The sequence below is a fragment of the Hyperolius riggenbachi genome, chromosome 12 (genome assembly GCF_040937935.1).
Source record: "Hyperolius riggenbachi isolate aHypRig1 chromosome 12, aHypRig1.pri, whole genome shotgun sequence".
Lineage (NCBI taxonomy): Eukaryota > Metazoa > Chordata > Amphibia > Anura > Hyperoliidae > Hyperolius > Hyperolius riggenbachi.
In genome coordinates, this window is record NC_090657.1 from 198,433,263 (window position 1) to 198,460,494 (window position 27,232).

General features: G+C 45.2%; 1 protein-coding gene across 10 annotated transcripts in view; it reads left to right on the top strand.

The window, feature by feature from the left end:
- The window catches only part of EYA2 (EYA transcriptional coactivator and phosphatase 2), a 252,785-nt gene that overhangs the window by 157,453 nt on the left and 68,100 nt on the right, over positions 1–27,232 (top strand). For all 10 annotated transcript variants that reach the window (XM_068262947.1, XM_068262944.1, XM_068262949.1 and 7 more), the window contains one exon: positions 851–967. In XM_068262947.1, coding sequence (XP_068119048.1) covers positions 851–967 — 117 coding nt within the window. The remainder of the gene's footprint in view (positions 1–850; positions 968–27,232) is intronic.

Below are 27,232 nucleotides of genomic sequence, written 5' to 3' on the forward strand. Positions count from 1 at the left end.
ACCTTCTCTGTAATAAATCAATGTATCTTTCCCCTGTCAGACTTGTCGGCCTGTGTCTGGAAGGCTGCCAAGTTCTTCAGTGTTGTGGTTCTGCTATGAACTCCCCCTCCCAGGCCCCTATATGCTCACTGCCTGTGTGTTATTTAGGATTAGAGCAGCTTCTCTCTTCTCTCTTATCTTTTACAAGCTGGATAAATCCTCCTCTGAGCTGGCTGGGCTTTCTGAGGAATTACATACAGGCAAAGCTGTCTGCACTTTGCAGTAAGAAACAGCCTGACACTCAGTGCATGAGAACAGGGGAAAAGAAACACACAAATGATCTCTTGAGATTCAAAAGGAATGCTGCATACAGCCTGCTTGTGTATGGATGTATTTTCTATGTGTGGACATACTGTACATCAACCTACTTCCTGTTTTGGTGGCCATTTTGTTTGTTTATAAACAAACTTTTAAAACTGTTTTTAACCACTTTTAATGCGGCGGGGAGCTGCAAAATTGTGACAGAGGGTAATAGGAGAGGTCCCCTAACGCACTGGTATTTTTACTATTTGCGATTTTAACAATACAGATTCTCTTTTTTGCATAATCTTTTGGCTAACAAGCCTTCTCCAGACTCTCGTGTCACACTTCTGGAGGTTTGGACCTAGAGATAACTGGGACACTGGTGAAACCTTGATGAAAGGTTGTAAATTACAAAAAGACTGATGCAGCACTGATCTGTGTCACCCACTGACCCCCACCTGCAGCCACTGCAGGAAGATTGTTTGATGTGTACCGGTGGACACCTCTGGCTGTGCCGACATGCAGGTGGAGGTCACACAGGGTCACCGTTTTTCATCTTTCTCTTCAGGCATCAAAACAGAAGACAGTCTGAGCCATTCCCCGGGACAGAGCGGCTTCCTCAGCTACAGTTCGAGTTTCAGCACGCCATCGCCGGGGCAAGCGCCGTACACCTATCAGATGCATGGTATGTGCTCACTGTGGCCTTGCTATACTCATTTTATTGTATATATATCTGTCGGGGGAACGTTCTCTAGCCTGAGGTCTACCAAGGCGTGGATAATAAAGGCAGCTGCCTAGGACATGAATGGTGCTCGGGGTGCCGGATGATGAAATGCCTGGGAGGTCTCTCTGTGCAGTGATTGATCTGACGCTCGTACAGTGACTGTTTTTCTCTCTTTCCATGACCCTCGGTGACGTCACATACAAAAAGTGGGAGGGGATGGGGTAGAGTTGTCTTAATCTGACTGAAGTGGAAAGAAGTATGAAATGTTTTAATACTTTTTAGCACAGCTACATCATTCCACAGAATTACCGTCACTCCTATTCTTCTTATCCCTGATTTATAATGTACCAACATATAATACATTAGTAAACAGGTGTAGATTACAAACGTTATACAAACATTCAAAGGAGCAAGACAGAGGAAAGGGAGAGGCCAGGTCTCCTGAGGGTTAAGTGTACCTGAGGCGACATGATGAGATAAACATGTTTATGTACAGTACAAAACATATTAATAACCAGGCTGTATTACTTGTTTTATTTTGCTGCCTGAAAGAGTCATGAAAGTGACAGCTTCTGTCTTGTCGGTACTTTGCAGGGATGGGCTTCCGAGTCCAGAAGGACTCAAATTCGGAATTCTAATGAACTCTAATGACTTAAGGTGGGACCACAGGCTATGGCGGGTTAACTTACCCAGAAGTCTTGGGGACGCCTTTGTTCTATTACGCGTCATAGGCGTAATGAAAGCCGCGTTCCACCACTCACTGCCGTGCTTCCTCCTTCCGGCTTGAAAGAGGTTAGCGCGGTAGTGAGTCATGCAACGCAGCTTTTATTACGCACGTGCGCAAACACACACACACACTGTACACACACACTGTACACACACTGTACACACACACACTGTACACACACACACACACACACACACTGTACACACACACACCACACACAACACACTGTACACACACACACACACACACACACACACACACACACACACACACACACACTGTACACACACACACACACTGTACACACATACACTGTACACACACATACACTGTATATATACACACACACACACACACACACGTACACACACACACGTACACACACACACTGTACACACACATACACTGTATACACACACACTGTACACACACATACACTGTATACACACACACAATGTACACACACTGTACACATACACACTGTACACACACACACACACACACACACACACTGTATACACACACACACACACACACTGTATACACACACACACACACACTGTACACACACTGTACACACACACTGTACACACACACACACACACTGTATACACACACACCCACTGTACACACACTCTATACACACACACACATGCACACACTGTACACACACTGTACACACACACTGTTCACACACACACACTGTACACACACACACACACTGTATACACACACACCCACTGTACACACACTCTATACACACACACACACACACACACACTGTACACACACTGTACACACACACACTGTTCACACACACACACACTGTATACACACACACACACTGTACACACACACACACACTGTACACACACTCACACTCACACTGTACACACACACACACACACACACTGTACACACACACTCACACTACACACACACACACTCACACTCACACTGTACACACACACACACACACACTGTACACACACACACTCTGTACACACACTGTTCACACACACACACTGTACACACACACACACTGTATTACACACACACCCACTGTACACACACACACACAGTGTACACAACACTGTACACATACACACTGTTCACACACACTCTCTCTCTCTCTCTCTCTCTCTCTCTCTCTCTCTCTCTCTCTCTCTCTCTCTCTCTCTCTCTCTCTCTCCTCTCTCTCTCTCTCTCTCTCTCTCTCTCTCTCTCTCTCTCTCTCTCTCTCTCTCTCTCCCTCTCTCCCTCTCTCCCTCTCTCCCTCTCTCCCTCTCTCCCTCTCTCCCTCTCCCTCTTACATCAAAAAGCACTGCTATTGCTGTATATTGGTTTGTAGCCCCACCCTTCCAGTGAGTGATGTCACAGCCTAGGCTGTTTCCAGGTGTTGTTCCTACTCACTTGTACTGGCTTCAGAACAAGGAGTATACAAACATTCTGCAGAGATACACCTGACAGCACTAAAGATGTGCCACTTGTGAATTTCAAAATGTAAATCAGAGTGAAGAAAGGATGAGGAAAGATTTTGCAATGACTAAACTTTGACTAATTTTTAACGTAATAGTGTACAAAATATGTCGCTTTATTCACTATCATTACATTAATTTTCAGTACAGTTTCTCTTTAAACTGAAAAGAAAAATGCTTTTAATTATGCATTATTTTTAAAAACCCGTAGGTGCTCCAGTTTAAACTGTGAAGGTTTCAGGCAGAGTGTAAACAAGCCCACGCTATACTCTTTGTACTTCACATTCCAGCATATGGGGGGTTAAGGCCACAGTCTGTAGTCCTTGTTCTCCATGGACCGCTGTGTCTGGTGTTCAGCTGTCACTATGGAATGTGTGCAGATTTCACCCAGTGTGACACAGCACAGAAAAAGTGTGACTTGTCCCCAGCTAGCCCAGCAGCCAAGGCTGTGTTTTTTCATCAATCATTATTTCTGTTCTAGCTGATTGGTCTTCGGACTCGTTCTGTGTCATGTCTACACGTCTTTCCAAGTTGCAACAGTCATTCTAGAATGTAAATGGTTGTTACACATTTTCAGCATTAGCAGTCGAGTGCGCCCAGGGCCAGAGCCCCCATACAAATGTTTTCCCAAGGAGGCCCATGAATTGGTAGTTATGCCACTGCTTCTGTTGACTGAAAGAGAAGCTTCAGAAAAAAAATAAAAAAAAGGCTAATAGACTGTGTTTCACTTTGCTTTGAATCTTATCAGTTACATGCCACACTGCAGCAGCTTTCAAGTTTGTCTTTTTAACACTAGTCGTTATTAATAAGACTGAGCAAACACAGCAGAGAGTTTATCTTGGCAAGATTCAATGTGAATGTAACCAAGGGAGAGTTTTTCTTTTCACTAATGAGTTTTTTTGATTGAACTTGTTTTCAAGCATCTATGCAATATCGGCTCCCAGCCCTGTTCAACTCTGAGCTGGGAGACTTGTGATTTTTATACAGATGGCATTGCTTTGGGACAAAAGCAAATTAGATAACTGTATGTGCAATGAAGAGTAGGGAATTTTTTTATTGTATTATATAGTCCCTCTGTTTATCAGTCTTTCTTAAAGAGACACTTTGACCAAGAATTGAACTTTATACCAATCAGTAGCCGATACCCCTTTTACATGAGAAATCTATTCCTTTTCACAAACAGACCATCAGGGGGCGCTGTATGACTGATATTGTGGTGAAACCCCTCCCACATGAAACTCTGAGTACATACTCCTGGCAGTTTCCTGTCTGTGATCCTTGCTGCATTGTGGGAAATAGCTGTTTACAGCTGTTTCCAACTGCCAAAAAAGCATGCAGCAGCTACATCCCCTGCCAACAGTAAAAATGTCACCATGTGATAAATGTCAGAATGTAAATCAGGGATTTAAAAGATTTTACAATGGGCAAACACTGACTAAATCATTTATACATAATTATTGTAAAAATTAGGCACTTTTTTATTACATTATTTTCACTGGAGTTCCTTTTTAAAGCCCATATCCATGGCACGATATTGGCGGCGATGTTACCAGACATTGGGTAACATCGTTTAATAAAAGCATGTTAAATTAAGTTGCCCCCCCACCTTGCAGCGATCGCGCGTCATTATGCGACGGACACGGCTTACTTCCCGTTCACTCCCGTTATGTACATCGCAAGAAGGAAGTTGTACAACTTTTCATGATAGTGGTCCTTTAAATACCAGACATCTTATTTGGATTCTTCACATGCTCTAAAATTTGTGAATTGCCATTTTCTGACATGTGTTGAGGTAACAGCCTTAGTGAATTGACATTTCACTAACTGTTCGGTAAAATCAGCTGCTTTCTGCACTACCGCATGTGGCAGTGCTTTGTGAATTGAAGCGCTTGCCAACGCCGACCTCCCTTCAGTGTGTCCAGTGTCCCATCTCCGTGACTACAGCAGCATCATGTGACCAACAGGCAGGGCTTTGGAGTAGAGGAGTCAGAGCAGTTTTAGGGAGTTGGAGTCGGAGTCGTGGTTTCTAAACTGAGGAGTCGGATGATTTTTGTACCAAAACCACAGCCCTGGTAAGTGTTAGACTAAGAAGTCGGAGTTGGAGCAATGTTGGGTACCTGGAGTCGGAGTTGGAGTAGTGGTTTGCTAAAGTGAGGAGTCGGTGTTGGAGTCGGATGATTTTTGTACCGACTCCACAGCCCTGCCAACAGCTAGTATGTGCCAGCATGAAGTGCGAGGGTGGTGGGTGCTACTTAATACTAGGGGCATACCTGGCTTACCTATACTGGGGTAGGCTCAACAGTCACATGGACTGGGGCCATACTAAGACTAGGGGTGTATTTTGCTTCCAGTACTGGGGGAAGGGGGGACACATCAGCTACCTATACTGGTCCAGCCCTCTGTCAAATTTTAGAATATTGTGCCTTCGAGTGATTTCCCCACGTTGCATTATGTCTGGCCCACGTTATACAACCAGGGAAGCTATATTGGGGTTAAAGTCCTAGATCAATAGGGAAAATATATGGAAGAGGGAGGGGGAAAACACTAGACTCCAGGGATCTGTATAGGTTTGGTAGTGGAGTGTCACTAGACACCAGAAATCTGTATGGGGGTGGGGGGGGGGGGGGGTCACTAAACACCAAGTAGCTGTAGGGATGTGAGGGGAACCACTTGACACCAGGGAACTGTATAGTAGAGGGAGGGGGGCCACTAGATACCAGGGAACTTTATAAGGATGGGAGGTGGCCACTAGACATTGAGGTTGGCTCACAACTTAGTCCTAGTGTTCATTTTCAGCCCACTTTGTATTTGAGTTTGACATCCCTGCTCTAATCAATCAGGAAAGTTTGGAGCAATTTCTCTCCCGGAGCTGGTGAACTGGAGTTCTTGTTTAAAAGGGCCCCCTTCATATCTATAGTGGGAAGTCACCTCTTAGCCATAATAAAAATGTGACAAGGGCAGGAGTCATGTTTGTTTATTGGGACAAAGTCGCTTTAGATGAACCCTAGGTAAAAGGTGAGGCTGCACCTTGAAGGTAGGCAGCTAGAGAGCAGGGCTGTGCTGTTCCCACGCTTCTGTGCTTCTGAGCCCTCGCCCTTTGCTACTACAGAAAGCATGCTCCCCCGGGGCACAAGAAATTATTCTATTTCTCTATAAATCAGGCCCTGGGATGGCTCTGAGCCGCAGTTCACATTTCCTCCACTCTGGGATGAGACAGCCAGAGATGACTGACTGACAGCTACCGACAGCTGAGAGCCCCTCCGTGAAATATTTCTAGGTTTAACCCAATCCCACGGGGGCTTTTCCAGTCTTGACTTTTAACCCCCGGTGGAGACTGGAGCTTTAAGAGGAGACAAAAACTATTTGGAAAGAAAATACCCCCTACAGTTTACCAGCCTGCCTGCCGTAATAACATCTCAAATTCGCAGACTATCGTTCAAAGCCAGTTTTGCCTATCGCGTCTGAACATCAGCTATGCATGAAAAGCCTCGCATGTACTGTTTCTGCAGAGCGTACGGAAAACCCGGCACGGAATAAAACCGCCACTGCGGGAATAAAATTCCCACAGGGACATAAACGGGCAGGACCCCCAAAAGAATCCACCAGAATTCTGTGTGATTTATACAAGGTGAACTTCAGGACTACCCTGAGTCCCCCATTCTAGGGGTAAGTTCCACTTTTAGAACCAAGTCCCCCTTGCCCTGCAGCAGGAGCTTACAGCGCTGGCCACGCAGCACCGGACTTGGGCACTGCTGCATGGGAAAGTTCCCTGAATTAATTTTCCCTCCCCGTTGGGGGGAAAATATTTTACGCCGCCGGGAATTTGAGCGGCGGCAGGGTGAGTCGTCATTTGTATGTTTTCCCCATGTTTTTGTGGGTTGCCTGGAAGCCAGGAAGCCTAAAATTTGGGTTCCCGCTAGCGCCAGAAGTTTAGTCACCGCCATAACGGGCCATTTAATTATCGGTAAGCAGGGGAAATGTTATCGGGAGTCCGGGCAGCAGATTCCCACAGTTACCCTGCTTACCAATAATTCAATTGGCTCCTATGGCTAAGCCTAAAAATTGTGGTTTTTTTTAAGGTTAGCCGGAGGAGGGTGGGTAGTTAATGTTAGGTGTGCAAGGGGTGGTTACGTTTAGACATCAGTAGTGGGAGGGTTCAGTGTGAGAATAGGCTTAGCTCTAGATTGTAAGCCTTTGGGCAGGGTCCTCCTCCTTTTGTGTCCTACCTGATCATGCACCTCCATTACTGTGAACCCATGCTATGCATCTGAGTGAACATAACTTGCCTTTTCTCCATGCTCCATCCAGTGACTGACTATGCATTACCTTGTACTAATACTGTGCTGTGTGATCTGGTTTTCTTGTATTCCTGTATTGTCATATTGCTGTATGTCACCCCTAAATATTGTCTGTAACCTAAATTAATGTCCAGCGCTGCGTATTATGTTGGTGCTTTATAAATACAATAAATAATAATAATAGCTGTAGTAAATTATCAGTATATCGGAAAATGTACAGGTTTTCTTCAATTAACTTTTCCAGGTGCCCTTTCTTTGATGTATGCTGTCTGCAAGCCCTACAGTTTCTGGTTCAGTTTTTCTTACGGAGTTAAATACTGCATAGTGTACACCTGACTTAGAAGTTTTGTCTGGCTTTGAGCATGTCCAGAATCATGTGCCATGGGATGTTTAGTGACACACCTGCTTACTATTGGCTGAATCTTGTCATTGACTCGGAGCAGTGAGGTCAGTGGTAGTGGCTATATTTCTGCCATAATAGGGAATTGTGACTATATTAGAGTCAGGGAGATGGTATTAGGTGCGGGTATGTGGCTTGCCTTTGGCGTTGACGTTACAAGGTTTTGTTTTGGAGCTGACAGAATAATTTAGGGCCATTAGGAAAGTTTGCCCTGCAGGCCTCCTGCTAATGTTATGCTTGGTGGAGGAGTGACTTTTGCAGAATGTTGGTGTAGCAGGAAAGTTTGCTAATAGTTTTTCAGTCCGTTGTTCACCCTTTGCCTAGTGTCGTCCTTGTCACATTCCCTTGTGTAACTGACAGGGTGTTTATGTTGTTGGTTTTTTTTTTTCCACTTCTAAATATACCATCTGTTGGCTCCAGGCTGCTGCCGACCTTATGGGGGCCTGTACACCATGCAGACTTTTACAGTGATCAGTTTAACAATTTACCATCAAAAGTTTAATTTGTATTGCTCACATTCAATTGCAATTTTCGGACTAATTAGATCCATTTTTGGAGAGGCATATCGAGCTTTCCAGCTGATAGTTTTATCACCTTTGATTTAAAATGATGACGGTTTCTCAAATTATGCTGTAGTTGAACTTTGTCTCGTTACATCTAGCCCTGCGGTACTCTAGTAGCACGACCGCTACTACGGTAACATGTGCGTCACCATAGTAACGATCGTGCTACTGGAGTACTGCGGTTCATGCTGCTAGCGTATCTTATGTGTGGAAGTAATGGTAATGTTTCCGTATGCTGTGTGTGCACTGTGATATTACTGCTGATTGATGAATCAACATGTGGATGTACAGTGCTAAACTTAAAAATAATTAGACTGTGTTGCTTTTTTTTTTTCTCTGCCTAAAAGAGTTACAGTAACCATTTAGGTATGCAAGTGACACTTTCTGTCCAGTTGAGACCCAGTCGGACTATGGCATAATTCTCACTGATAAGCCATTACAGCTATAAAACATTTCCCTTGCTGAGAACTTCTGAGAGAAGGGTCATAAATTAAAAATGTCAAGAGTTCATACAATATATTTTAACTTCTGTGACACCGAAAGAGTATGCCAGCATACGAGGCAATACGATATTAAATATTCTGATAGCTGATCAACAGAAAATAAAACAGTAGGATTCTAAAAAAAAAAAAAAAAAAAAAAAAAAGTCATTTTTAGGAGTAGGAGGATAGATACAATTGGTTATTATTATGAACATTATTATCATTATTACTGATTTATATAGTGCCAGCATCTTCCGTGGCGTTGCACAACAGCATACAGGATATAGCAATACAAAATAAACAGTACAACAGTTAACCCTCCTGGCGGTTAATTTTTTTTGCTAAAATGGCAAAAATCCTTTTTTTTTTTATTTTTTTTTTTTGTGTTTCATGTAAAGCTACCAGAGTGGTAGCTACATGAAACACCACTAGAGGGCGCATGTGTCCGTCTAGTGCGATCGTCGCCGGCATCAATAGCAAACGGGAACGCGTATATAACGCGCTCCCCTGTTTGGCTTCTCCTGTCGCCATGGCGACGATCGGAATGACGTCATGGACGTCAGCCGACGTCCTGACGTCAGACACCTCCGATCCAGCCCATAGCGCTGCCCGGAACTCATTGGTCCGGGCAGCGCCGGGCTCTGGCGGCCCTCTTGCGCCGCTGCGTACGGGCGATCGCCGCAGAGCGGCGGCGATCAAGCTGTACGCGCGGCTAGCAAAGTGCTAGCTGCGCGTACAGCATTTTAAATGGAGCAAATCGCTCCACCAGGGGCTGAGATATCTTCCTGCGCGGCGTAGCCCGAGCTCAGCTCGGGCTTACCGCCAGGAAGGTTAATACAAGACAAGAGTGGATAACAGCTAATGCCGTGAATAAATAAACAACATAGTTTAACACAGGGGTTGGAGGTATGCATACACATTACACAGCATTGTGAGACGAAAGGGGAAGAGAGCCCTTACCCAAAGGCCTTACAGCCTAAAGGTTTAAGGGATAGGACAGTAGGTAAGGGGAAACTGTCTAAAGGTGCGTACACACACACTGCAAGAGGAAACGACGGGGCCGCTGGACCCTCCCACTAGGCGGTCTTTTAGATGACAGTATCGCGTGTGTACGCACTGTCGGTGGACTAATAAGGCTGTTTCTGAACGATGAAGTGGTAGAAATGGTTGTCAGTGGCTGAAGTGTCCTATGGAGGAGAGTGTGCTTGTCTGAAGAGGTGAGTTTTCAGATTGCGCCTAAAAGAGTAAGTGTGGGTGAGTGGTGGATGTTTTATCTCATCACCTCGGGTTTCCTTTAACCACTGTGGACCCCGGTGTTGAACTCCCCCCCCCCCCCCCCCCCAGTGACTAGGACATTTTTCACTAAAATGGCTACTGCAGCATTAAGGCCTAGCTGCAGGGCCGCACAACTCAGCACACAAGTGATTCCCCCCCCCCCCCCCCTTTTCTCCGCTCTCTGTTGGTGGGGTCTGATCGATCCCCAATGTTTCGCTGTTTTAAATAAATATTTATTCTATTTTTAAATAAAATGCTGTATATTTTTTATTTTTATAACCCTCCCTCCCTCGCCCGGCCAGCCAATCACTGCGATCGGCTGTGATAGGCTTCAGCCTATCACCGCCGAACGCTTCTTTGTCCCCCAGGGGGACAGCCATGTCACACGGCTGTCCTCAGTACTGTGCTGCCTTAGATCGCAGCGCTGTACATGCATATTACATAGCGGTTTCGCCATCTAACGGTCTCCGAGAGGCGATTGTTGCTGGGAGACTGAAGGCGGAGCGGAGCTTCCAAGCAGGGATGCGTGTGCAGTGGCCCCATAGAAGGCCATTCATGCCAATCTGCATGGAGCGGTCCTGGGGCTGCCGCTGTGTCCACGCCAGTCGTGGAACGGTCAGCAAGAAGTTAAAGAGGAACATTATTGACTATAACTTAATGATTAAAATAACTTATATTGTGTTTCTCCAGTGTAAATATTTTCCTCTCCCTGATTTATATTTTTAAAGGAAAGCATTTATAATTACCTGGGGCTTCCTTCAGTCCCCTTTAGACTATGGCCTCTCTCGCCATCCTTCCAGGGTGCTCCAATCATACGCTGGTCGGCCTTGTTTCCTTCACCAGTTCTGCTGTACTGCGCTTGCCTGGCTGCATGTGCCCTGATTACGGTCCCGACGGCAAGGAGGCGCTTACTGCTCTCAGTGATTAGAGCATCCCGGGGGGACAGCGAGGAAGCCCACGGCCTAAAGGGGCTGAAGGAAGCCGCAGATAAGTATAAATGCTTTTATTTATTTTATTTTATCTCAGGTACACTTTAAATCTATCACAGGTAGGGACATCCCTACTTCTGGCAAGGTGTATCACTGTGGAATGTTTGTGTGTTCCGACTTTGTGTTGGATTGATGTAGCTCTGTAAAATATATACGCTTTAGGCTCTTTAATTCCAGATGTGTGCCTTGCTTTCAGGGGCATAAAGAGATCATTTTCATATTTGGGAGCGATGCATTATGGGAAACCACCGTTGCTCACTTAAAACTGAATTATTCCAAAAACCTTCTGTTTTCAAGAAGGCAAAATTACTTTTAGGTTTGAACATTTTTCAGAGAGATGTACAGATGTGAATGATGTAGACGTGAGACTGTAGGGCTCTCTCTTATCAGGTATATATAGTCAGATGGTGCTGGGCGGGGCAGTATGAAGAGTCAGATGGGAGCTCTGGCAGTCAGCGCTGATGACATCTGATCATGTTGGAGAGATTTATGGGACAAGCTGAAGCTGCTCTGTCCTGGGTGGCAGCCTCTGTGATGCTTGGGGGCCCATCTTGATAAGGTCACTGCTTGGTTTTATTATGCTTGTTGAAAAAAAGCTGGGGCTTTAATTCATCCAAGACGCTGGTTGCCCCTGTCCTGGCGAGGAGGGGCTGTGAATTCTGCACTGGAAGGGATTTTCAGAGTGGATGTTCTATAGTTCACACAAATGTAGAAACATATGCTAACTATTTCAGCTTCATGTGAAAAAATACCACTTATCGCATACAGGAACCATCACTGGCGAGCAGTGGAATTCTCGATATGATTGTTTGTCCAGTTTTCTTTTTCTTGGGGGGGGGGGGGGGGGGGGAGGGGGGTTAGTCTTTTTGAGGAGTGCTTGTCTTTTATATAGGTGCGGAAGTACTTGCACAATAGCTTGTACTCGGGCGTATCTGGGTAATATAGCACCTATGGCAAACACTGTAATTGCCCCCCCCCCCCCTTCCCAGTCAGAGCCCCATTCCCCTTTCTTATTTCATCTTATTCCCTCTCTGTACTCTATTCTAACACAAACCTTACCCTCTATTAACACTAAACCCCCACTCCGGTCCTAGCTTCCCCCTCTCCACTCCTAATACTAACCTCCCCGGAAGCAGGAAATTTAGGCGCATGAGGCAGGTGGACAAAAAGGGCGCCGCCATTCACTCCCATAATAAATATCGTTTAAATCGGCGCCCAACAGGAAAAAAGGGCGCCGGAGAAAAATAACGTTTTAAAAGCGGCGCCCGGAGACTTTTAATGTTTTATAACTGTTTCTCATGATTACACATTATTTAATGATTTATAATTTTTAAAACATTATTTTTAAACGAAAAACAGTACAATATTTTTAAAAACATTACTTTTAAACGAAAAACCGTACAATTTTTTTTTTTTTTTTTTTTTTCATTCTTAAACGAAAAACCGCACCATATTTTTTTTAAAACGTTATTAATGCTTATCACAGGGGGGTCTTAGGGTTAGGCACCAACAGGGGGGTCTTAGGGTTAGGCACCAACAGGGGGGTCTTAGGGTTAGGCACCAACAGGGGGGTCTTAGGGTTAGGCACCAACAGGGGGGTCTTAGGTTTAGGCACCACCAGGGGGGTCTTAGGGTTAGGCACCAACAGGGGGGTCTTAGGGTTAGGCACCAACAGGGGGGTCTAGGGGTTAGAGATAGGTACAGGGAGGGTTCTGTGTGAGAGTAGGGTTAGGTATAGCTTTAGTAAAATTCTTATTAATGTTTTATAAAACGTTATTATAAATTTCAATTTTTAAACAGGGAAGATTAACGTTTTTAAAATTGCCGATTTTATACACATTATTTAATGATTTATAACTTTATAAAACATTATTTTTAAACGAAATATAACACAATTTTTTTTAAACGTTATTCGTGATTATCTTTTAAAACCCTGCGCCCTTTTTTCCCGGCGCCCTTTTTTAACGTACGCAACCTCCCCCCTCTCCACTCCTAACTCTAACTTTTCCAGTCACCATTTCAGCTAATAAGTCCGAGCATTGGATAAGGAATAAGACCATACAGGGCCCCAGGAAGACCAATTAATATGTGCCCCTTCTCCCCACCCACTCCCTGTTTATTGGTTGAAAGGGTGTTAAAGGGGCACTATGGCGAAAAATTGTAAAGTTTAAAATATGTGCAAACATAGACGAATAAGAAGTACGTTTTTTCCAGAGTAAAACGAGCAATAAATTACATTTCTCCTATGTTGCTGTCATTTACAGTAGGTAGTAGAAATCTGACAGAAATGACAGGTTTTGGACTAGGCCATCTCTTCATAGGGCATTCTCAGGAAAGCTTTTTTTCTTTATAAAGATATTCCCTAAAAAGGATTTAAACAATGATGCTGGCCAGCTTCCCTGCTCGCTACACGTTTTTTTGGCAGTTGAACAGAGCAACTGCCATTCACTAAGTGCTTTTGAAAATGAATAAATCCCTGAGAATCCCCCTATGAAGCGATGGACTAGTCCAAAACCTGTCGCTTCTGTCAGATTTCAGCTACCTACTGTAAATGACAGCAACATAGGAGAAAAGTAATTTATTGCTCATTTTACTCTGGAAAAAAAGTAATTATTATTTGTTTGTTTGCTCATATTTAAAATTTTACAATTTTTTTCGCCATAGTGACCCTTCAAGGCAAGTTTGAATATCTCAGTCCAACAAGCAATGGGAGATCACAATTCAATACTACAGGAGATGCAGTTTAACTTTTATCTGTAGGCCACAGTACTGTGGCATGGCAGTGCAGCAGAGGGGCAGGCATGGCGCTCATGGTGCTGTGGTGCCCATGGTATGAACCATGCCTGCCCCGTATAGATACGCCACTGCTTATACTCATATGCGCACCTTTTTTGCTTTTGTTGTAATGATGGAATCGTTTAACAGCTTTTAACCCACAGAGGTGCCAAGCTCAGATTGGACCCCTAGCTGTGTGATACTCCAGTTGTTAATTGCCTGATGAAGCGTGATTCTGCCTGCGAAACGCGTTGCCAATTGTTCTGGGAGTATGTGAATACATTTATTTTGTATTGAATTCCACAGCATCGTGTCTGTTTTGGGTTGGATGGTCCACCACCACCTCCCGAACGTTTTAAAAGTTTTTAGCGAATTTTATCCTTCTGGCACCTCTGTACATCTCTACAATTTAACCCACCACTGTTCTCCTCAACTTACCTGTGCATACCTCCAAGACTTTTCTGGAGAGGCACCCATGCTTTGGCATCCCTTGCCTGTTGTCTGTTAAATGTGCATTAAAATACTGCCTCAAGCTCTAACTGAAAGTTGGTAAACCAAAGGGGCCTGACCAGGAAAAAATACACTTAAAGCAGTTTAAAAGGGGAGGTAGTGGTGGACTTGCCTCCCAACAGAATGCACAGTGGTCTGGTTCTAAAACACATTTTTATTGGGGCACACACTACTTGAAATGCCTTTCTCAGACCAAACCTGCTTCTTCAGACACATGGTTTAACGAAAGATATACCCTATTGGCGATTCATAAAACTTAACTTTTAATGTTTAACTCTGAGTTTTGGTGTAGGGTTGTAATGGATATAAGTGTGAACTAGGAGGATGGTCTCTTGACCGACTACTCCTTACCTCCAGTCCACTTGATCACATTTCACAGCATTTTGATCAGCATATTTGTTCCCTTTTTATGTATTAACATTAAAAGTTAAGTTTTATGAATCGCCAATAGGGTATATCTTTCGTTAAACCTTAGAATCAGGTGTGTTTCTTGTATTGTTCTTCAGACACATGTCAGTGAACCTAGTTGCATCGTGGGAGAAATGAGGGCTGTTTGCCATCTGGCTTCCAAGCAAGCAGTATCTCCCTTTGCACACCGATCTCTTAATAAACTAACATTCCGCACAGATCACCTGGCAGCCAGGACTAAAGCTAAAGCCACATGTGATAAATATCAGAATGTAAATCAGGGTGAGGAAAAATGTTACAATTGGCAAACACTGACTAAATAATTTATGATACAGTATTGTAAAAAAATAACCAATTTTATGAAAATCTTGTCCCTCACCGGGTATGTCACTTCTGTAATATGTTTGCTATTTATAGATCAATAAAAAATGTAAAACTAAAAAAATAAGCAATTTTATTCAGTAAAGCACTTTTCTCTGATAGGACCCAGAGCACATAAGCTCGCCTCAGATCCGCACACAGTGATGTGTACAGGGGAAAAGTTATGTGATCATTAATGCTAGACTAAACAGGTGGCTGTTCAATTTAGATTGAATCACCTCCAGGGTTGGAGCTTTATTGATTGGGTGTGGCAAGGCGTTCTAAAGGGTAAGGGCAGCATGACAGAAGGCTCTAGCTCCAAAGGTTTTTAGTTTGACTGTGATGTTGGTCAAGTTTTTAGATTCTTTTGGTCTAATTGTGAGAAGTGCAACACAGTTGCAACAAATCCTTCGGAGGCCTGGGTCGTGGAGGGATTTAAATGTTCGTATGCCATTCATTACATTATTTTCACTACAGCTCCTCTTAAGCATGTGGGAAGCGGCACATTAAGGATTTTTTGGTATTGGCGTCAAAGCTGACCAGTTTTAAAATAACATGCGAATTCTCATTGGCCTCGGAAAGTCTTATTTTAACATCTTCCAGTCGTTTTCCTTCTTCTGTTTGCTCTTTGTGGGTTCCAGCTCATTTTGCGTCTTGCTGGTACTTCTCAGTCCATTTCAAACGTCAACAATTCATCAGGAGGTCTGAGCGGCCTCTCCTGTCCTCCGCCCCAACAAAGAGCTGACTTCTGGGTTTGAAATCAGCCCCTGACACAGGCTTCATGGGTCTTAGCAAGTTACTTAACCCCGCTGCTCCTCTGCGAGGGTGTGCTGTGGCAGGGCCGTAGTCAGGCTCATCGAAGAAATGAAAATGAAGAAGAAATTCCTCAGCTTCTGCTGTATTTAACCTGTGACCCGGCATTAATGCAAAACAGCTACGGTGGCTGCAAATCTGATCTAGCCAAACCCTGTTGTGTATTTGAGTGGAAAAAAATTGAAAAGTGCGGTATTTGAGTTAACGCCAACTTCCCGAAACATCTCTCTGTTACTCCGACATATGACTTGTTTTACCAGAGTAGTCTGATGTAGTTTTGTGTGAGCACCCACAGATAGCGGTCTGCAGGAATGTCCAATCCTATGCGTAAAAACATTGACATAGAATGCATGGCGATTGTGTCGGAAAATCTAATTAATCTGAAAGCTTTTGTGCAAATTTACAAAAAATTTTAAACTGCATTTTGGTGGAATAAAATTTTTATTTTGGCCTATTTTCTAGCAATAAAAAACTGTTTTCTGGTTTACGGGTAATAGAAAGTGTTAATGCTTCTTTCAATTTGATTCAGCGTGCGTTGAGACTCGAAAGGGCTAGGCTCACGATGATTGGAAGTATGGATGAAGTTCATACCATTTAGCACTTTTAATAGCAGAAATGATTCAATCATCTAAAAAGTCGAAAACTTGTGGCCAGCATAAGGATTGCCTTAGATAGCTTTGCAATAAAGAAAAAAAAAAGATGAATAGAATTTGAGACTAGGATTCAGTAGATGGTTTCTGCAAGAACTAATAATTACCGTATATACTCACACATAAGCCGACCCAGGTATAAGCTAAGGTACCCACTTTTCCCTCAGAAACCAGGAAAAGTGATTGACTCGCATATAAGCCCCCTCCTCAGTATAGCCCTCTCCACAGTAGCCAGATGTGCCCCTAGTACAGGTCAGCACCCCTCCCCATAGCCAGATGTGCCCCAAGGATGATACAGTTGTGTCAAGATGCCACTAGATGGCATCATAGATATAAGACAGTGGTTACCACAGAGGAAGAATCCCAGATCATTGCACTGCTGACATGTTGCTTGCACGCTCTGCTCCACAAGCCAGGGGACACAGATGGTCTAGAGCAGCGCACCCTGCACACCATGTTGCAGGGGATGGGAGGCACGGACACAGCAGGAAGCCAGATGGCAAGAGCAGGATCACTAGTGCAAGATCTTTGAAGAGACTCTGTAACAAAAATGTCATCCTTTTTTCTACTATCCTACAAGTTCCTAAACCTATTCTAATGTGCTCTGGCTTACTGCAGCACTTTCTACTATCACCGACTCTGTAATAAATCAACTTTTCTTTCCCCTGTCGGATTTGTTGCCCTGTGTCTGAAAGGCTGCTAACTCTTCAGTGTTGTTGGTCTGTTATGCACTCCAGGCCCCCTCTATGCACACTCCCTTGTGTGTTATTTAGATTAGGCAGCCTCTCTGCTTTCTTGTCAGTGAGAGAAGAGCACTGCCTGCCTTTTACAAGCTGGATAAATCGTCCTCTGAGCTGGCTGGGCTGTCACTGAGGAATTACAGACACAGAGCTGTCTGCAGTAAGAAACAATCAGCCTGTCACTCTTCAGTGGATGAGAGCTGCAGGGGGTAAACACACAAATGATCTCTTGAGATTCAAAAGGAAGGCTGTATACAGCCTGCTTGTGTATGGATGTATTTTCTATGTGTGGACCTACTGTACATCAACCTACTTCTGGTTTTGTTGGCCATTTTGTTTGTTTATAAACAAACTGTTTAAAACTGTTTTTGACTACTTTTAATGCGGGGGGGAGCTGTGAAATTGTGACAGAGGGGAATAGATGTCCCCTAACTCGCTGGTATGTTTATTTTTGTGCGATTTTAACAATACAGATTCTCTTTAAGCTCATCTGCCAGTAGCAAAACCTGCTTCACCATCCTTTCTGCTCCACTGACTCACATATAAGCCGGTTTCAATAATTTTTATTAAAATAATTTTTTTTGTTTTACAAATATGGTCAAAAAGTTACATTTGACAATTTCAATACAATGCTTGTACAATAATTTGAAGGATAAATGAAGTATATGAACAGAAATTCTAGCAGACATAAAATATCTTATTATCATAAGAACTGTTATAGGTGAGTCTGGATTTGAGTTTTCCAAATGGGGTTAAAAAATTATTGTTGTCTTGGTGTTTATGAACTGCTGTCACTGAACATTAACTCACATATAAGCCGAGGGAGGTAACTGTTAAGCAAATTTTTTGTGCTGAAAAATTAGGCGTATCTGCGAGTATATAAGGTAATTGGAAAACATCTTGGATAAAAGGAAATGCAGGTCTAACGTTTCGGTAGCCCAACTCCCTGAGATAGGAGCAGTTGCAGTATATGATAGTGGAAGTGAGGGCTGAGCTCCTGAGCAATCTCTATTGGTCTTTGAAGGCAGAAATATCAGGTGGGCCTCTAAGTACAAATAAAGAGGAGCTTAGAGGAGAATCTTTACCTCTTGTGAGGGTTAAGCACCAATGTCTAAGTTGCATGTATCGGTAGAGCTCCTGCCCAGGAGGGCACTTCTTCTGAACTTCAGCCCACTTTGGTCGTCTAATTTTATCATGCACCTAGTTTATATTGATGTGAGTTACGTTAATCATTTCTGTTCCAAAGGGCCTTCTGCTGAAAATGACTTGAAGGAGTGATCAGCTACATAGATATCTACCACTGCGATCATGCAGATCTATTTCTTTTTTTTCCATGACTCTTAGCTACCTTCATTCACATCCATTGGTATAGTCAGTTTGCAATGTGCAATGATCTATGGATGCAACTCAAAGATGGATTCAAATGTAATGGGGCCCTAGGCAAGGTAGTAGAGTTGACACTTCTTTGTGGCCCTTTTGGTAAGTTGAAAGGGAGAGAAGTCAGAGAAGGTGGCAGACGGGCCCCCGACACCCACTAGCCCCCAGGCGACTGCCCAGGTTGCCTCTGGATAATTCTGCTCCTGACCATGTACTAGGGATTGGGAAAAGCTTCTGCAGAGATAGAATATACAAGAGAGAGGGACTACAGTGTCATTCATATGTTCCTGCTGGATCCACCTACCTCTGTGCGTTGTCTGTTCCTCTCCTTGTTCCCCCCAGCCCGGGCTCCGTAATCACTCCTTGAAAAATCTGACTTTTAAGTAAAGTCAAATTTTCAGACAGGAAGAGGCAGGCTTGCTGCAAAGTTCCCTCCTCTTCCCTGCCCTATTCACTCCCCTTAAGAGGAGGAAATGGGAGGTAACATTGTGGCAAGCCTGCCTCTTCCTGTCTGAAAATTTGATTTTAGGGTCAAGGGAAAAAGGAGAGGAATGGACTATGCACAGAGTTATATGGATGCAGCATGAGCATACTTCTGTGCTTACCTTAGGTAGCTTTGCCTCGGGTCAGGTATCGCATGTTCAGCAGTGCAGGTTTCCCATAATGTGATAAACCATGCATATAGAAAATAGCGCTTCCTGTCTTAACATTACACAAGTATATGTATGTATGTATGTATGTTCTTTACATTTGCCTGGAAGTCCTCCTTTAGGCAGAATCCCTGACAATTAATGTGAACATCTATATGTACTTTGACAGGTCTTTAATCTTTTACACTTTCCTGTTATGATATAAAGCAGCCACATGCCAACCCTGCTTTTTATTCAGGTTATGCTATCTCTAAACAGGTACGTTGTGTGCAGCCAGCTTTAGCAGCCCCCACATCTGCTTCATGCTGGAAATAGGGCTGGACTTTCCGGTCGCTACACACTATCAGTCACATCATTGGTCTCTAAGTGAAATTGCTGTGCTCTGGCTCATAAGAAACCACCCACTGCTCTCTAGACTAGATATGTCTCTCATCAAGCATTGCAATATAGGAACAACAAGACTGACACCACTGTAGTAAATTCAGCAGCTGTTAGTAACTGGTGTCCGAAGTCGGGAGGTCTGATCCATGTAACAGCTGAGTTACTGGAGGAAACTTTGTGAAATTATTACCGTATTTAGAATGCTGATAGGCACATATGAAACTTTCAAATTTAAACTTTTGTTTCAACATTTCAGTCACCCTACCTAAAGAATGACTGTCTAGCGAGCTGGTTTCTTAATTCAACCCTTCATAGCTGACAAAGCACTCGCCGTACCGAAGTCTGCAATCAGTCACGAAACAAATGTTTTGAGATATTCATACACTTAACAGCTACTACCACTACTACTACAAAAAGTCATGTTTTCTCCATAAAACTAGAGTCTCCATAAAACAAGCCTCCCTCTCCAGCCTCTTGCCGGCACATCTGGTTCATATTAGATTCAGTCTCAGATTATGGCGGAGTCGAGGCCCGGAGTCTGTCCTGCGGGGACGCCGAGGCCTTATTTGCTAGGGGTCAAATCGCACATTTTACAGTACAATTAATGTTTCACAAATAATGCAGAGTGCGAGCGCCGTCTGTTTAAAGGCGCAGGCGGGATGGCAGCGCTTCTTTCCAGAAACAAAAGGCAGTTTTTAACAGTTTCCTCTATCACAGCATACATGGGGAAAGCAAATCCCCCAGGGTGGTATATCGTTTCTCATAACTTATTGGTGGATGATAAGTTTATATCAAGGTGCTTTGTAGCCAATCATAAGTGTGGTTGAGCTTAGCATCTCCCTTGCATCTTATTTGTTTTTCTTAATTTAAAGTGGAACACCAACCAAAATACTTCTGATAGCACAGAAAAACAATCCACCGGCACACAGATAGCAATTAAACAATTCCCCAATCCAATAACAGTGTTTTTGTGGCTGTCTTTGCCCCAGTTATACAGATTCCCCTCACCTCTTATCTGCAGAGCACCAGGTGAACTGCCTCAGCTGGCAGGTCCTGAAAGTTTCAAAATGTCCCTAGCTTCTCAATGGGCTTGATTCACTAAGACAAATAGCATGCCTTATCAGAGATAACCCACCTTATCAGAGTAGCATAGCAAACTTATACCTGCTAATTGGCAATGACGAGAGCTCCACTCATCCTGCCCTGAGCCCCTGCAGGTTCGTAGTGCTCGGTATGCTACTATGATAAGGCATGCTAACTTTGATATGGTGTGTTATTTTTGATAAGGCATGCTATTTGCCTTAGTGAATGAAGCCCATTGTCTTCATTGGAAACATGGAATTGGTACTGTTAAAATGATAAAGTGTTTAACCTCGCCCTCTTTTTAATGACCAATGCTAATATAAAATAAATCACCTCTCCCTCCAGTAATGCAGGGGTTCCCTGCGATCTGACAATTATTTGAATGGGTTCCTTCGGGGTATAAAGTTTGAGAAAGGCTGCGCTATCCATTGGGCACCAGAGGAAGTGGTGGTGAAGGGGGAGTGTCTGTCTTTTGGCTATCAGAGAAAGTGATGGTGAAGGGGGAGTGTCTGTCTTTGGGATACCAGAGGAAGTGGTGGTGAAGGGGGAGTGTCTGTCTTCTGGATACCAGAGGGAATGGTGGTGAAGTCTGTCGTTTGGCCATCAGAGGACGTGGTGGTGAAGGGGGAGTGTCTGTTCAATAGGCACCAGATGAAGTGGTGGTGAAGCAGGAGTGTCTGTCTTCTGGACGCGAAAAAAAGTGGTGATGAGGGGGGGAGTGTCTCTCCTCTGGAAGACCGATAACTATGGAATAAAGAAACATGTACCAACCCTAACTTGATCTAATCAAAATGACAGAAATAGTTTGGCTTTAGTTCAACTTTGAAATGGCTGCTGAGGACTTATCTGCCTTGTGCCTGTTTTGTGTTTGTCAAGCCTTAGTGGTAAGTCATAAAATGAGTGCCTTTTACCTTGTCAATGTCCCAAATATATTGTGGCTCTGTAATACTTCTTATTCCTAGTGCCTGAAACTTGGTCATTGTCCTCCATTGCTTGGTGTATTACCACTCATTCCTAATGCCTCATGTCCACCCGTGTCCCTCATTACCTGTGCCTCTGTGGTACCTCCCTTTCCTAGTGCCTCATGTCCACCCCGTGCCCCTCATTACCTGTGCCTCTGTGGTACCTCCCTTTCCTAGTGCCTCATGTCCACCCCATGTCCCTCATTACCTGTGCCTCTGTGGTACCTCCCTTTCCTAGTGCCTCATGTCCACCCCGTGTCCCTCATTACCTGTGCCTCTGCGGTACCTCCCTTTCCTAGTGCCTCATGTCTACCCCATGTCCATCATTACCTGTGCCTCTGTGGTACCTCCCTTTTCTAGTGCCTCATGTCTACCCCATGCCCCTCATTACCTGTGCCTCTGCTGTACCTCCCTTTCCTAGTGCTTCATGTCTACCCCATGTCCCTCATTACCTGTGCCTCTGTGGTACCTCCCTTTCCTAGTGCCTCATGTCCACCCCGTGTCCCTCATTACCTGTGCCTCTGTGGTACCTCCCTTTCCTAGTGCCTCATGTCCACCCCGTGTCCCTCATTACCTGTGCCTCTGTGGTACCTCCCTTTCCTAGTGCCTCATGTCTACCCCGTGTCCCTCATTACCTGTGCCTCTGTGGTACCTCCCTTTCCTAGTGCCTCATGTCCACCCCGTGTCCCTCATTACCTGTGCCTCTGTGGTACCTCCCTTTCCTAGTGCCTCATGTCCACCCCGTGCCCCTCATTACCTGTGCCTCTGTGGTACCTCCCTTTCCTAGTGCCTCATGTCTACCCCGTGTCCCTCATTACCTGTGCCTCTGTGGTACCTCCCTTTCCTAGTGCCTCATGTCTACCCCGTGTCCCTCATTACCTGTGCCTCTGTGGTACCTCCCTTTCCTAGTGCCTCATGTCTACCCCGTGTCCCTCATTACCTGTGCCTCTGTGGTACCTCCCTTTCCTAGGGCCTCATGTCCACCCCGTGTCCCTCATTACCTGTGCCTCTGTGGTACCTCCCTTTCCTAGTGCCTCATGTCTACCCCATGTCCATCATTACCTGTGCCTCTGTGGTACCTCCCTTTTCTAGTGCCTCATGTCTACCCCATGCCCCTCATTACCTGTGCCTCTGCGGTACCTCCCTTTCCTAGTGCTTCATGTCTACCCCATGTCCCTCATTACCTGTGCCTCTGTGGTACCTCCCTTTCCTAGTGCCTCATGTCCACCCCGTGTCCCTCATTACCTGTGCCTCTGTGGTACCTCCCTTTCCTAGTGCCTCATGTCCACCCCGTGTCCCTCATTACCTGTGCCTCTGTGGTACCTCCCTTTCCTAGTGCCTCATGTCCACCCCGTGCCCCTCATTACCTGTGCCTCTGTGGTACCTCCCTTTCCTAGTGCCTCATGTCTACCCCGTGTCCCTCATTACCTGTGCCTCTGTGGTACCTCCCTTTCCTAGTGCCTCATGTCTACCCCGTGTCCTTCAGTACCTGTGCCTCTGTGGTACCTCCCTTTCCTAGTGCCTCATGTCTACCCCGTGTCCTTCATTACCTGTGCCTCTGTGGTACCTCCCTTTCCTAGTGCCTCATGTCTACCCCGTGTCCCTCATTACCTGTGCCTCTGTGGTACCTCCCTTTCCTAGGGCCTCATGTCCACCCCGTGCCCCTCATTACCTGTGCCTCTGTGGTACCTCCCTTTCCTAGTGCCTCATGTCTACCCCGTGTCCATCATTACCTGTGCCTCTGTGGTACCTCCCTTTCCTAGTGCCTCATGTCCACCCCGTGCCCCTCATTACCTGTGCCTCTGTGGTACCTCCCTTTCCTAGTGCCTCATGTCTACCCCGTGTCCCTCATTACCTGTGCCTCTGTGGTACCTCCCTTTCCTAGTGCCTCATGTCTACCCCATGTCCTTCAGTACCTGTGCCTCTGTGGTACCTTCCTTTCCTAGTGCCTCATGTCTACCCCGTGTCCTTCATTACCTGTGCCTCTGTGGTACCTCCCTTTCCTAGTGCCTCATGTCTACCCCGTGTCCCTCATTACCTGTGCCTCTGTGGTACCTCCCTTTCCTAGGGCCTCATGTCCACCCCGTGCCCCTCATTACCTGTGCCTCTGTGGTACCTCCCTTTCCTAGTGCCTCATGTCTACCCCGTGTCCATCATTACCTGTGCCTCTGTGGTACCTCCCTTTCCTAGTGCCTCATGTCTACCCCGTGTCCCTCATTACCTGTGCCTCTGTGGTACCTCCCTTTCCTAGTGCCTCATGTCTACCCCGTGTCCTTCAGTACCTGTGCCTCTGTGGTACCTTCCTTTCCTAGTGCCTCATGTCTACCCCGTGTCCTTCATTACCTGTGCCTCTGTGGTACCTCCCTTTCCTAGTGCCTCATGTCTACCCCGTGTCCTTCAGTACCTGTGCCTCTGTGGTACCTCCCTTTCCTAGTGCCTCATGTCTACCCCGTGTCCCTCATTACCTGTGCCTCTGTGGTACCTCCCTTTCCTAGTGCCTCATGTCTACCCCGTGTCCCTCATTACCTGTGCCTCTGTGGTGCCTCCCTTTCCTAGTGCCTCATGTCTACCCCGTGTCCCTCATTACCTGTGCCTTTGTGGTACCTCCCTTTCCTAGGGCCTCATGTCCACCCCGTGCCCCTCATTACCTGTGCCTCTGTGGTACCTCCCTTTCCTAGTGCCTCATGTCTACCCCGTGTCCTTCATTACCTGTGCCTCTGTGGTACCTTCCTTTCCTAGTGCCTCATGTCTACCCCGTGTCCTTCATTACCTGTGCCTCTGTGGTACCTCCCTTTCCTAGTGCCTCATGTCTACCCCGTGTCCCTCATTACCTGTGCCTCTGTGGTACCTCCCTTTCCTAGTGCCTCATGTCTACCCCGTGTCCTTCATTACCTGTGCCTCTGTGGTACCTCCCTTTCCTAGTGCCTCATGTCTACCCCATGTCCATCATTACCTGTGCCTCTGTGGTACACCTCTGATGCCTCAGGGATACATCTCATTTCTGGTGCCTCACACATTTCATTGTCTGTGCCTAATGGCTTGATAAGATCTCTCATTTGTAATGCCTCGGGGGGTGACGTTGTCCCTCCTTCTTTGTGCCTCATGTCTGTCCTAGACAATCCCTCATGCTTCATCTCTGTCCCTCATATCTGGTACTTCATGCTTCAACCACATGGCTCTCTCCTACAGCCTCCTATTTGTCCTCATTTCTCAATACTTGTGGCTCGTATCTCCTGGCTGTCCTTTACTCCTTGTACCTCACGTCTCTGGAGTCTATCAGAGTGAGGAGTTGAGTTATATTCTGTATAATGCACTCCCGACTCGGACCCTGTAAAGTAAATAAATCACAAGGTGCCTGTGTTGGATGGAGGATTTATAGCCGAATATTTTGCTGATTTTTTCCTGCCAAGTACAAAAGCTCCTAATTGCTGTGAGCGGCGCAGTTCCTGCCAATATCGTAAAACTAATATTTAGCCGTAGAGAAACAAATTATCACTAGTGGGCCAGACAATGGGCCTTTTCATTGTGATTGTCCTGCGGCCGGCCCCTCGGATGCCCCTGTACGGAGCACACAGCTCTGGCCACTCGGATGCCCCATTTTGTATGCCCATGTGTAAGTGTCGCTCCCTGCCAGTTCCTCACCACCTCTTCTGGCACGGTGGGATTTGTTCAGCTGTTCATTCCCCAGTTAATCCAGAGGCTTATGTAAAAACAAACAGGGTCCCTGGGGGGGGGGGGGGGGGGGGGGTAGAGAGAGAGAGAAGGATACAGAGGCGGATCCTGAGGCTCAGTCCAAAGATGAGTAACTCCACTGCCTGCTCTTATTATGTGAAATAGCCACATAGCAGCATAATCCCATTATGAGTTCCAGGACAAGTGTCTCAGGCTGCCAGGTACAGGAAGACAGGCTTCAGTTCTTGTGTCATGGCTGAGCAGGCCTGAGCCCTCTCCCATGACATGGTGGCTGCTTCCCTTGTGCTGTCTTTCCTTATTATTTACGTTTACTTTACACATTTATATAGTGCTGAGATGTTTTCAGCATCACTTGCTCTCTATTAAGGAGCAAGGTACTCTGTGCAGAGGTCACTATCAGGGCTGGATTTATGGAAACGCCACAAAGGCCCAGGCTTTGAGCGGCAGCTGGCAACGGGCGGCTGGATGCTGAAGAGGGATTGCTGCATATGGAAGAAGAGACTGCAAAATGGAATAGAGAGGTTGCAAATAAAGTAACACATGGAAATAGGGAGTTGGTGCCCAAGAGATCTGTATATAACTGAAGGAGGCTGCTGTAGGTGAATGTTACAGATGGAAGAGGGGGCTGCCACATGGAAGGGAAGCTGCAAGAAAGTTGGCCTAGGGGCTGAAAAAGTAAAAAACCAGCCTTGGTCAATATTCCTTTTCTTGTCCCTGCACCAGACACACACTTTTCAATTTGTGATAATTTGCTGTAAGTAAGCAACTGTGGCTTCCCATGATGCATCTCTATTGAATATGCAAATCATCTCTTTATGCCCCTGAAGTCAGACTTACACCCAGAACAGCTGATGCATAGTGAGGCTGTAGCTAATGCATTCTACAGAGCCACATCAATCCAACATACATACAGCATATGTTAGATAGGTGTGGCTCTGGAAAATGTATAAGCTACAGCCTCACTATGCATTAGATGTTCTGGGTGTAAGCCTGGCTTAAGGGTCTTGAAGAGATAATTTGCATATTCAGTAGTGATGCATTGTGGGAAACCACAGTTGCTCATTTCGAGCTGAATTATCGCAAATACCTTATAAGAAGGCAAATTACATTTAGCATCTCTGGGTTGTAACTGATCGCACTATTCTAACTCGCTACATGCAAGCTTTAAATTAACGTATAACATCCGCAGTGTCCACTGCAGTTCCCACACATTGCACACAGTGGAAATCCAACCGTAAGGTTCATACACAGGCTAGCTGTAAATAGGCAGACACAAAATGGCAACCTCAACCAAGTGGTGTTACCCGGCAAGAAGTCGTTACACGATATCTGCTCAATAATCATCAGAATTAATCTACCAGCTGGATTGGTGGGCATACACAATATCTGTAGTTTATATAACTTTTATCTGTCAGGTGTACATGGCTTAAAGAAAACCTGAACTGAAAATTAAAAGTCAAAACAAACATACACAAGTCACACTTACCTCCCGTGTAGTCTACTCCTCAATCTTTCTCCTCTCCCATGTGCTGTTTCTCCACTGTGATCAAGGGAATTCTCTGTCCTCTATTTTGAAAATGGCCATTACCCCATAACAGCTTTCTTGTCAGCA